Source organism: Protomyctophum parallelum, assembly GCF_964188405.1.
Source record: "Protomyctophum parallelum genome assembly, chromosome: 15".
Taxonomy (NCBI): domain Eukaryota; kingdom Metazoa; phylum Chordata; class Actinopteri; order Myctophiformes; family Myctophidae; genus Protomyctophum; species Protomyctophum parallelum.
In genome coordinates, this window is record NC_139710.1 from 30,858,861 (window position 1) to 30,872,126 (window position 13,266).

The 13,266-nt window shown below is 45.0% G+C and overlaps 1 protein-coding gene across 1 annotated transcript; it reads left to right on the forward strand.

Annotated features, from left to right (window-relative positions):
- Positions 1 to 2,875: 2,875 nt before the first annotated feature.
- On the forward strand, positions 2,876 to 13,041 carry LOC310871797 (uncharacterized protein; the record flags this gene model as incomplete). The annotated part of the gene is made up of 6 exons (XM_083783432.1): positions 2,876 to 3,036; positions 5,582 to 5,757; positions 9,024 to 9,157; positions 10,642 to 10,675; positions 11,292 to 11,363; positions 12,905 to 13,041. The coding sequence occupies 6 exons, from the start codon at positions 2,876 to 2,878 to the stop codon at positions 13,039 to 13,041; spliced, it is 714 nt and encodes a 237-aa protein (XP_083639558.1).
- Between the last annotated feature and the right edge of the window lie 225 nt (positions 13,042 to 13,266).

Sequence of the window (13,266 nt, forward strand, 5' to 3'; positions counted from 1 at the left end):
GTCCGCGGACCCCTAGGGGTCCTCGAGGGAGTTCCAGGGGGTCCCCAATGGGTACCACAATGGGTTAATAACATATAAGGCATTACACGGGCAGCGGGCTCCACTTTACATGTCCGAACTACTGCATGCAAAGCCAAACATACGTTTTCTCAGGTCCTCTAGCTGATAAAGGCCTTCTGTCTATTCTGACATAAAAAAATCAAGTTAAAATAACACCTTATGTAAAACATACTGCAGTAACCCTGGGACAAATTATAATTCAAGTGTATAATTTGTTGAAAGTGATTTTTGCTATGTTTTTAATTTCTCCTATGTTTTATTTTTATTGTATTTCTTATTTTATATTTTATTTTACTATGTTTTATTTTGAGTTCTAGTGTTTGTAAACAATTGTAAGTATTGCCTTTGTTCAATGTTAAATGTTTGTCTGTGTCGGACCCCAGGAAGACTAGCTTTTGTCAAGGCAAAAGCTAATGGGGATCCTTAAAACAATAAACAACTAGACTCAAAACTAAGGGGGGCCGGACCGTGCATTTGCAGTGGTTGCCCCCACTTTGTGGAACGCCCTGCCCTTTGAGCTAAAAAAAAAAGGAGTCTGTCAAGGGTTTTAACCCATTCTGACCTGAGATCAGATTCATACGAGGTTTCCACTGGACACACACACTGGTCTGAATAACCCATTCTGACCTGAGATCAGATTCATACAAGGTTTCCACTGGACACACACTGGTCTGATTAACCCATTCTGACCTGAGATCAGATTCTAAAAATGTCAGTCGTTCTTCAATTAAAAAAAAATAGCAGACCTACAAGCTCGTAGCGCGCCACTCGGTTATACACAGTATATTCTTTCCTTTTTCTTCTTTTTTCTCCATTCATTTATGATTTCCTACTTTTAATCAATGCTAAATATCTCTGTATTCCAAAATTCCGGTAATCATTGCCATAGTGTGTTTATTTCAGTAGCAGGGGCCTCCCAGTGTCTCCACCAGGGCTGCTTCTGGAGGGGACAGGGGTGTGCAGACCCCACCCAAATGTGCGGTGCCCACCCAATCAAAAGTTATGGAGAATATTTATTTGTAGCCAATATAAAACATTACCACAAAATAACAGTACCATTTATGTATGAGCACGGAATGTGCTCTTCTGATTGGCTGAGCACGGAATGTGCTGCATGTATGACGATGAGAGCGCCCCTCACTTCACACGGGTGTGATTGTTTTTTCTTAATATTTAACTGAACATCTAAAGCCCAAACCACACATGTAGAGACTGAACATCTAAAGCCCAAACCACACATGTAGAGACTGAACATCTAAAGCCCAAACCACACATGTAGAGACTGAACATCTAAAGCCCAAACCACACATGTAGAGACTGAACATCTAAAGCCCAAACCACACATGTAGAGACTGAACATCTAAAGCCCAAACCACACCGGTAGAGACTGAACATCTAAAGCCCAAACCACACATGTAGAGACTGAACATCTAAAGCCCAAACCACACATGTAGAGACTGAACATCTAAAGCCCAAACCACACATGTAGAGACTGAACATCTAAAGCCCAAACCACACATGTAGAGACTGAACATCTAAAGCCCAAACCACACATGTAGAGACTGAACATCTAAAGCCCAAACCACACATGTAGAGACTGAACATCTAAAGCCCAAACCACACATGTAGAGACTGAACATCTAAAGCCCAAACCACACATGTAGAGACTGAACATCTAAAGCCCAAACCACACATGTAGAGACTGAACATCTAAAGCCCAAACCACACATGTAGAGACTGAACATCTAAAGCCCAAACCACACCGGTAGAGACTGCGTATTGGGACAAAACCCTTTTAAGGTCAAAGGTCGACCACACCAATACGACTCGATGAGTTTCACTGGTGTGGTTGACCTTAAAAAACCCGTCTTGTCCCCACACGACCTTTTGGTGTTGCTTTTGGGGTGACGGCGTGCTCAGCCCAGCAGAAAAACAACCTGTCCTGCATGTATCTGAACAACAACAGCTGATTACACCAGACATTTTCTCAGACGCTATATTTTCCAGCGCCGGTACGGTTATTATTACGACACGGCGGCGTGCGGTTGTACATTAACTTTCCACTGGGTGTCGACCGTGCGGCCGACGCTGGTTCGTTGGGTTCGCGTGTCTTTTTGGGAGATACAAGAAGGGGAGACGACGCCGACACTGTTCCAGAATGAAGCGCTGCTGTTTGGCTGTTCTGCTGCTGCTCTGCTGTCTGTCTGAGTCTCTCCATGAGGCTCAGACTGGACCAGCTGGTACCCTGCTGGTACAGCAACCTGACCATGAGGCTCAGACTGGACCAGCTGGTACCCTGCTGGTACAGCAACCTGACCATGAGGCTCAGACTGGACCAGCTGGTACCCTGCTGGTACAGCAACCTGACCATGAGGCTCAGACTGGACCAGCTGGTACCCTGCTGGTACAGCAACCTGACCATGAGGCTCAGACTGGACCAGCTGGTACCCTGCTGGTACAGCAACCTGACCATGAGGCTCAGACTGGACCAGCTGGTACCCTGCTGGTACAGCAACCTGACCATGAGGCTCAGACTGGACCAGCTGGTACCCTGCTGGTACAGCAACCTGACCATGAGACTCAGACTGGACCAGCTGGTACCCTGCTGGTACAGCAACCTGACCATGAGACTCAGACTGGACCAGCTGTTACCCTGCTGGTACAGCAACCTGACCATGAGACTCAGACTGGACCAGCTGGTACCCTGCTGGTACAGCAACCTGACCATGAGGCTCAGACTGGACCAGCTGGTACCCTGCTGGTACAGCAACCTGACCATGACCTTCTCTGGGCCGAGCTAAGACATCTCAGGGACATGGTGGTGGAGCAGAGAGTCCAGCTGAAGAACACCGAGGCCAGGCTGTCAGCCTGGAAGACTGCCAGCGAGGAAGACTCCAAGGAGCTGAGAGACGAGGTGCTCCGTCTGGGAGCCACCGTGGTCCAGCAGAGAGAGAAGCTCAGCTACACGGAGGCCAGGTACGGGAATTAGGGATTCATTTTATAATTAAGTAAATTTAGCTAAATGTCATTCTGTTTTAAGCTAAACTAGGGGGGTTTCCATGATTCAATATGTGGGTCAAACTAGGGGGGTTTCCATGATTCAATATGTGGGTCAAACTAGGGGGGTTTCCATGATTCAAAATCCATTGCAAGCACCTGTTTTGTCACGAAAAACTCTCCTTTGGCTAAAAACGGCCATAGCCACTTTTCCCAATTGGTGACTAAATTCGATTTTTTTATTTTCGTTTTTCTCATGTCATATGAAAGCAGGGAATCGTAGCTTCAATATCATATTGGTTGTTCAGTTTGACCCACCATGCAGTTTTGGAGATATGGCTTATAGAGTAATTAATGTCTTGCAGAGAAACAGCGAGTTTAGAAAACAGGCTTCCACTTCATTACACCTAGCTACATGTGTAAGCATTTATTTCATATTTACATGTCGATATGAGCTCTGACACTTATTTCAGTCTGCCTGTGCTATTAATAACTCACTCAGTGCCACAGGACGCCTCCCCCTTATCATGCCACTTAAAGCAGGGTGAAATGGTGTACATTTTGCCTGTGTAATGGTTGTTCAATTTGTGGTACGGCAACTTTCAGCAGCTGTCACAAAGTTTCCCAAGGGAGTTGTCTTGGATCAGATTGATGATATGTGTGAGCAGTGCATTCTTATTCTTCCTATTAGTGAAGCAGATTAATTATATTATATTATGTAACCAGCTGTTGTTCGTTGGACTCCAGGCTGGGTGGGATCACTGTTGAACGCTATTGAAACTGCCTGGGCAGAATATCATAGGGATGGGCGGTATGGTGATACATATCTGACCTGCAGGGTGATATGGTGATACATATCGTATTGTGATCAAATGTTTCTACGATATGCCTTTTCCTTGTGGGTGGTTGTTAAGTAGGCCTAACTTATAGTTTTGAGGGGCGCTATCCCCTCCTATGTCCAGCTTTTGGTGTGTGTGTGTGTGTGTGTGTGTGTGTGTGTGTGTGGGGGGGGGGGGGGGGTAGCTTTGATATTCATAATTCTAATTCATATCGGTATTGGTGCCAAAAAAAAAATCTATATATTTGTCATATTATGCAACGAGTGCAACGACCACACTCATTAAAAATCCTGTAGAGTACGGTTGTAGGGAGATGTATAGCTTAGCTGTGTGACGTGTCTCCCTGTGACACCGGAGGAGGCTCTGCCTTTCAGAGACCGTCGTGCGTGCGTGGGTGCATACATTCTGTGTGTTTGTGTGTGTGTGCGTGTGACCACTGACCAGCCTATTATTATTATCTGCCAATGACAATGCAAGACAATGAAAAATGAACCAATCAGTAGCATTGTCAGTATTTGTCTTAATTTCTATTATTCATATTTATTTAGTTGACAATAATTTAACTGTAAATAGGCCAGTGTTTTAAGACATAGGCTTGTCTTGTATTGCTATAAAATTAATGGTAAAAACGAATTCTACATGCATTAAAAAAGTGTCCAGTGGAATGGTGGGGTCAGGGATCAGTGGATGAGTAAAAACAACAAGGTCACATGGCTTTGGGGAGTTTGGGCAGCAGATCTACAAGCTCTCAACATGTCATGCTGCAATGTGCTGTGGGCTTGTAGATCACCAATTTGGATAATTATTGAAAAAATAAACAGATTATTTTTCCCTGATCTTTTTTTATTTAATGTTTGAAGTCTGTGCTGCACTTCATACAGCACTATGTTCCATATTCTGCTACAGTACATGTTTGCAATTCAATTAAAGCTGCATTTGATGGAGGGTGGGGGGGGGGGGGGGGGGGGGGGGGATGATGTACGATGATAAGACCGACCCTCACTCCCTCACTTCACACAGGTGTGATTTTATTTTCATATGGCCCGCCCTCTCCTCCAGGTCTGCCACTCAGCATTCCATGAGGAGAGGACCATCATCTTGTCCTTCTCTGCACATTGTTGAGGGGAGCTAGCCCCTCCTACACCCAGCTTTTAGTTACCGTCCACAAACTTCGCCTGTCGTTAGCCTGCTGCTAGTCTGTTGGTAGCCTGCTGCTAGCCTGTTGGTAGCCTGATGCTAGCATGTTGGTAGCCTGCGTCTAGCCTGCTGCTAGCCTGCTCATAGCATGTTGGTAGCCTGCTGCTAGCCTGTTGGTAGCCTGCTGCTAGCCTGCTGGTAGCCTGCTGCTAGCCTGCTGCTAGCCTGCTGGTAGCCTGCTGCTAGCCTGCTGCTAGCCTGTTGGTAGCCTGCTGCTAGCCTGATGCTACCCTGTTGGTAGCCTGATGCTAGCCTGCTGCTAGCCTGCTGCTAGCCTGTTGCTAGCCTGTTGGTAGCCTGCTGCTAGCCTGTTGGTAGCCTGATGCTAGCCTGTTGCTAGCCTGTTGGTAGCCTGCTGCTAGCCTGTTGCTAGCCTGTTGGTAGCCTGCTGCTAGCCTGTTGGTAGCTTGACACCTTTATGAACTAATTTGTGAAGAAAGCTATAATAAGCATTTTATTTTTATTTCTCTAACTTTCCCTAACTAAAGGGTGTCAGCCAGCGAGGGAGAAGCCAAGGAGCAGAGAGACATGGTGCTTCGTCTGGAATTCACCGTGGAGAACATGGAGGGAGAAGCCAAGGAGCTCAGAGACACCGTGGTGGAACAACGGGTTCATCTCAGCAACATGGAGGAAGAAGTCCAGGAGCAGAGGAGCTTAGTGAGAGGTAAGGACCTGGTCTACATGGAGCTTAGTGAGAGGTAAGGACCTGGTCTACATGGAGCTTAGTGAGAGGTAAGGACCTGGTCTACATGGAGCTTAGTGAGAGGTAAGGACCTGGTCTACATGGAGCTTAGTGAGAGGTAAGGACCTGGTCTACATGGAGCTTAGTGAGAGGTAAGGACCTGGTCTACATGGAGCTTAGTGAGAGGTAAGGACCTGGTCTACATGGAGCTTAGTGAGAGGATCTGGTCTACATGGAGCTTAGTGAGAGGATCTGGTCTACATGGAGCTTAGTGAGAGGTAAGGACCTGGTCTACATGGAGCTTAGTGAGAGGTAAGGACCTGGTCTACATGGAGCTTAGTGAGAGGATATGGTCTACATGGAGCTTAGTGAGAGGATCTGGTCTACATGGAGCTTAGTGAGAGGTAAGGACCTGGTCTACATGGAGCTTAGTGAGAGGTAAGGACCTGGTCTACATGGAGCTTAGTGAGAGGTAAGGACCTGGTCTACATGGAGCTTAGTGAGAGGATCTGGTCTACATGGAGGTTAGTGAGAGGATCTGGTCTACATGGAGCTTAGTGAGAGGATCTGGTCTACATGGAGCTTAGTGAGAGGTAAGGATCTGGTCTACATGGAGCTTAGTGAGAGGTAAGGATCTGGTCTACATGGAGCTTAGTGAGAGGTAAGGACCTGGTCTACATGGAGCTTAGTGAGAGGTAAGGACCTGGTCTACATGGAGCTTGAGAGGTAAGGATCTGGTCTACATGGAGCTTAGTGAGAGGACCTGGTCTACATGGAGCTTAGTGAGAGGTAAGGACCTGGTCTAAATGGAGCTTAGTGAGAGGACCTGGTCTACATGGAGCTTAGTGAGAGGTAAGGACCTGGTCTAAATGGAGCTTAGTGAGAGGTAAGGACCTGGTCTACATGGAGCTTATAGGGGATTCACACTATGGTCCCGGGTGCGCACTCGGGACCACTTGGCAGATGTTGTGGTAGTGTGAATGATGCGTATCGTTCCCGGGAGCGGATCGCCCAACCGTCCCCGGGAACGCATGGGGGGAGGGTCTCTGGACCGTTGAAGTGTATTCAGATACGGATCGTTCCAATGTGAATGCATGCAGTCGACGAGCCAAGCGTCAAAAAAAAAACAGCCTCTGCACGATGCGTAACACCAGCGCATTTCTCAACGCCGCCCTTCTCCTGTTGAATCTGCTTATACGTGCAGCACCGCGCTGATCTTATTCTGCGGACTACACGTGGCTCTTGGGCTTTGCTTGGCACAGTTTCCAAAGTAAAACAAAATAATAATAATGCTAAAGTAGAATCCATAGCAAACTAATACACTGGAGCACAGAACTGACTGACACAGTGAATAGCAGGCAGGCTGACAAGTAGTATAACGGCAAAAAGCCAAAGAGGCAATGCAATTCAGTGTGTCTGGATTTATTTGAGACAATGTCGCACAGTTGATGGTCAGTGTCCGTGCGCGCCAGCCATCAAGCACACCGTCATCAGGAGGATTAAAGTGTGTTATGCAAGTGTACCCGGGTGCGCTGTTGAATCTCGGGCAATGTGAATCATGGCCATCGGGGACCAGGCAACCGTATTCGAAAACGGTTCCAATGAAACGGATTCAGTCCGTCTCAGTGTGAATCCCCTATTAGTGAGAGGTAAGGACCTGGTCTACATTGAGCTTAGTGAGAGGATCTGGTCTACATGGAGCTTAGTGAGAGGTGAGGACCTGGTCTACATGGAGCTTAGTGAGAGGTGAGGACCTGGTCTACATGGAGCTTAGTGAGAGGTAAGGACCTGGTCTACATGGAGCTTGTAGATCTGGTAAAGGTACTGTACATTCTGAAATGTTTCATAATAATAATACATTGTATACATACCACTTCACATTTGAAGCAAATCTCACTGTGCTACATCGAGAAGGGAAAATAAAACACAGAAATATTTAAAAGGACTAAGATAATAGTACGAATACAAACAATGAATGCATTCCGGTGTTCACCTATACCCACCTAAAAGGTTTTAAAAGCACACTATTAGGGGTGGACTAAAAGCACACCATTAGGGGTGCACTAAAAGCACACTATTAGGGGTGCACTAAAAGCACACTATTAGGGGTGCACTAAAAGCATACTATTAGGGGTGCACTAGAAGCACACTATTAGGGGTGCACTAAAAGCACACTATTAGGGGTGCACTAAAAGCATACTATTAGGGGTGCACTAGAAGCACACTATTAGGGGTGCACTAAAAGCACACTATTAGGGGTGCACTAGAAGCACACCATTAGGGGTGCACTAAAAGCACACTATTAGGGGTGCACTAAAAGCATACTATTAGGGGTGCACTAGAAGCACACTATTAGGGGTGCACTAAAAGCACACTATTAGGGGTGCACTAAAAGTACACTATTAGGGGTGCACTATTATGACGTTTTGACCGATATCCTCATATCTGCCGATACCGATTCTGACCGATTCCGATATTATACAGAGTAGAGGACCACAATGGAAACAAGCCTAGGCATGTTAATGAAGTATTAAATAAATAAATAAATAGCCTGTACTCTTTGTGTGTCTGTTTTCACACAAATTAAATGTAGAAAAATGAATGCTTATTTTTACTTAAGATTTTACATCATGATGTTGGCTTTTCTAGACTAGAGGTCTTTTCCTTTTTCCTTTAAAAACAATTAGCAGGTAACCGATTAATTAATCTGTATAATTTTGAGACCGTTCCTATTATATATATATATATATATATATATTATTATTATATATATTATATAGATTATATATATATATATATATATATATATATATTATATATATTATTATATATGGCATTTTGATATTCCGCTCATGCTACCGATTAATCGTGCATCCCTACACACTGTGGGCTGTATTTTGCATGTCTTAAGTACCAGGTCTTATTCCCTAACTTGAGTAAACTAAAGACCTGGAGGCGTGACCAATGCTCAGAATGCCACTCAGGATAGACAAATGGCATTGATCACGCCTCCAGGTCTTTAGTTTACTCAAGTTAGGGAATAAGACCTGGTACTTAAGACACGCAAAATACAGCCCTGTAAGTCCATATATATGCTTACATTTGTCTTGTTAAAATGGAAGGTCTTTTAGTCCACGGACTGTGGCGCCCTCAGGTGGTCGGGGGAGGGCATTCCACAGCCGAGCAGAAGGCCCCGCCTCCCGTTCATATAGGAGTCTCATGTATCTCTCTGTGATATTGTTTTACAGTAATTGCCGACAAAGTGAGTGAGAGTGAGTCCCAGGTTGCAGAGTTCCAGACCAGGATGAACGCTACAGAGACCAGACTAGAGGTCACCGAGGTCTACGCTGAAGACCACCAGAGCAGACTGGAGGCTACAGAGGTCCAGGTTGAAGACTTGGAGAAACAAAGTGAAGGTGAACCTGATGTTGTTCAGGAGGGGCATTCATTGGTCTGACATACCAGTGGTCCGACATGCATGGCCGGACTCACCCGTAGCGCCAACATGTGGTGGGTTAAGATTCACCCGTAGCGCCAACATGTGGTGGGTTAAGATTCACCCGTAGCGCCAACATGTGGTCGGTTAAGATTCACCCGTAGCACCAACATGTGGTCGGTTAAGATTCCCCCATAGCTCCAACATGTGGTCGGTTAAGATTCCTCCGTAGCTCCACCATATGTGGTCGGTTAAGATTCCTCCGTAGCTCCAACATGTGGTCGGTTAAGATTCACCCGTAGCTCCAACATGTGGTCGGTTAAGATTCACCCGTAGTTCCAACATGTGGTCGGTTAAGATTCACCCGTAGCTCCAACATGTGGTGGGTTAAGATTCACCCGTAGCGCCAACATGTGGTGGGTTAAGATTCACCCGTAGCTCCAACATGTGGTGGGTTAAGATTCCCCCGTAGCGCCAACATGTGGTCGGTTAAGATTCACATGTAGCTCCAACATGTGGTCTGTTAAGATTCACCCGTAGCTCCAACATGTGGTGGGTTAAGATTCACCCGTAGCTCCAACATATGTGGTCGGTTAAGATTCACCCATAACTCAAACAAGTGGTCGGTTAAGATTCCCCCGTAGTTCCAACATGTGGTCGGTTAAGATTCACCCGTAGCTCAAACATGTGGTCGGTTAAGATTCCTGGTGGTTTCTGCGTGCGGTTAGGTTAAGGTTCTGGACTATTGCGTGTCAGACTGTTGGACCAAAGATACTGTATGTACCCAAAGTTCAGTTGATGCAGTGTGTTTAGAAATGACTAACAAATGTTAGCGTTAATGCCCAAATGACATCCGAACTTTGTGTGGCTGAATATCAGGAGGACAGCTCTCCTAGATTCCTGAATATCAGGAGGACAGCTCTCCTAGATTCCTGAATATCAGGAGGACAGCTCTCCTAGATTCCTGAATATCAGGAGGACAGCTCTCCTAGATTCCTGAATGTCAGGAGGACAGCTCTCCTAGATTCCTGAATATCAGGAGGACAGCTCTCCTAGATTCCTGAATATCAGGAGGACAGCTCTCCTAGATTCCTGAATATCAGGAGGACAGCTCTCCTATCAGCTCTCGACGAGGACAGCTCTCGACGAGCTCCATCTAACTTAATTAACAGAAATAAACAAATTACATATTCATTGGTCAGTGGCACAAAATGAGTTAACATACATTTATCTCTCTGTGATATTGTTTTTCAGTAATGGCTGCCAAAGTGAGTGAGAGTGAGTCCCAGGTTGCAGAGTTCCAGACCAGGATGAACGCTACAGAGACCAGACTGGAGGCCACCGAGGTCTACGTTGAAGACCACCAGAGCAGACTGGAGGCTACAGAGACCAGACTGGATGCTACAGAGACCAGACTAGATGCTACAGAGGTCCAGGTTGCAGACTTGGAGAAAGAAAGTGAAGGTATAATTTGGGGGTGGCAGTGCCTCAGCGGTAGAGTGGCCGGTAGAACAGCTGGATGGTAACTATAAGGTTACCGGTTAGATCCCTGTGGGCTCCCCCAGAGTTAGTGTCGAAGTGTCCTTTTTTTTTTTTTTTTTAAGATATTTTTTTGCGGCTTACGCCTTTTATTGATTTTTGAAGGGACAGACAGTAGGCTGACAGGAAACGGGAGAGAGATGGGGGGATGACATGCAGTAAAGGCCGTGTCGGGTCCGGGAGTCGAACCCGCGGCACACTGCGACTGGATTACCAGTCCGGTGCCCAGACCGTTACGCTACGGCCTGGGCGTGTCGAATTGTCCTTGAGCAAGACTATGAACCCCTAATTGGTCCCGATGTACAGGTTTGAGCCATCGATGTGTGTGTGTGTGTGTGTGTGCGTGTGTGCGTGCGCGTGCGTGTGTCTGAGCGTTCATTAATTAATTTGAGAATAGATAGTGTGTTGATAATGTAATTTACTGTACATCATATAATCCACACATGAGAAAGCACATTAAACTACACTTAATGATTGTGATTATGTAACGATTATTACTAATGATTGAATTTATTTAATGGTAATCTTGTGTTGATTTCAGCTCATGCTGCTCAGCTGTCCACCGTACAAACACACCTGACTGCTACTGACAACCAAGTACAGGATCTGAGGAGTGAGTAGATTTATTAAACATTGTTATAATGTTCTGAGGAATAAGTCTATTTAATAAACATTGTTATAATGTTCTGAGGAATAAGTCTATTTAATAAACATTGTTATAATGTTCTGAGGAATAAGACTATTTATTAAACATTTTTATAATGAACTGAGGAGTAGGTGGTCACTTACAATTTAGACACTCTTAATCCAGAGTGATTTACAGTAAGCAAGAACAACAACACATGATAATACATCAAATACATAGAAATAGTCATCTAGGATCATAAGTAAGCTAAGAACAGTGGAATATCTATATAGTGAAACTATGCACATACTCTATAGAGTGTTATGTCTACATAAAATGCTATTTAAGGTCGCCTTCTCGCCAGAAAGCTTTACTGCGATTAAAACGAATCCTGCTGCACATTGTCGGAAACTGCGCTTCGTTTGTCAGGTGTGAAGCATCATTCGAATCCTAATGCACATCAAAGAACCGCATTCTACTCCGCGAAAAAACGGGGGTTTCACTTCGCTTCCAACGCACTTGATTTCGATTCGGTGCAGGTGTGAATTCAACCCGCAGCAAATAAAGGAAATTAAGCAAACAATGTGGCGGGTGAGGAGCTGAACACAGTTGGAGACGGAGAAGGCATATTTTACGCAGATGTCCCGTTACCGTGGATAGACGTGGTCGAATGAGGAGACTGAAGCCCTGATCGAAATATGAGGATGAGTACATTAATCAATTGCTTAAGGAAACACATAAAAACACTGCAGTGTAGCCTACACAATAGTCTGTCTGTCTGTCTGTCTGTGCGTAAACATGGAGTGCTGTCACTGTGTGGGGAATAGGGACTTTCTTCATCTCGATAAACTTGTAAACATTTTGCACTGCTGTCTGTGCTCAGTGTGCTCAGCGCTGTGCCTCCATGCCCAAAAGAACAGTGCGTGCGTAGAGAGAGAGAGAGAGTTCCAGTCCCAGACGGCACGACACATGCACGTTGTTATGAGTATAATTTTAACACCATAGATTTCACTGTGTAGGCTATAGTTTATGAATGGAACACATTGATAAAGGTCCCTGCTGCGTTTCCAATTGCTGCGGTTATACAGCGCAGTGTGAAGGCAAACCGCAGCAAATTAAATTATGCAAGAATCCCAACTTCTCCGCCCATTCGCATCGAGTCTACCCAAGTATTACGTGTGAATGCGACCTTTGTTACATGAGTTGAGCCTTTGAGCCATACACCTGTAAGGTCGTAGAGGCTAAGGCAAGTGCTACGGGCCATGAGTCTGAAATACTGTAGAATAATAAGTACTGTAGAATACCACTATAGATACTATAATGTACTCTGAAGCATAGCCTACTGTAGAGTGTAGAATACTATATACTAGAATGTACTCTGAAGTACTGTAAAATAATATAGATAATAGAATGTACTGCAAGACAATACAATTATGAATACATTTGATTGGTGTATTATTGAAATATTAATAGTAAACCTATAATATATGCTTGTATTAATAGTAATGTGATAATGTCTCTGTTGACAGACCCACCGAAGGTGGCGTTCTCTGTTGGTTTGGGTTCTGGAGAATTTGGACCGTATGGTTCTGAAACCACTCTGATCTACCAGAAGGTCTTCACCAACGTGGGCAACGGCTACAATCCATCTACAGGTTGGTTATGATTCATTATGATCTACAGGTTGTTATGATTCATTATGATCTACAGGTTGGTTATGATTAGATCTCTCTTCTCTCTCTCTCTCCCTCAGGTATCTTTACATCAGGTGTGAAAGGGGTTTATCAGTTCAGGTTCACTGCAGCTAGCCTCTTTTCACCACAGTCTATGAGGATCCAGATGTATAAAAATTATCAGCAACTCATGTTTAACCTTGGATACAATAATGGTG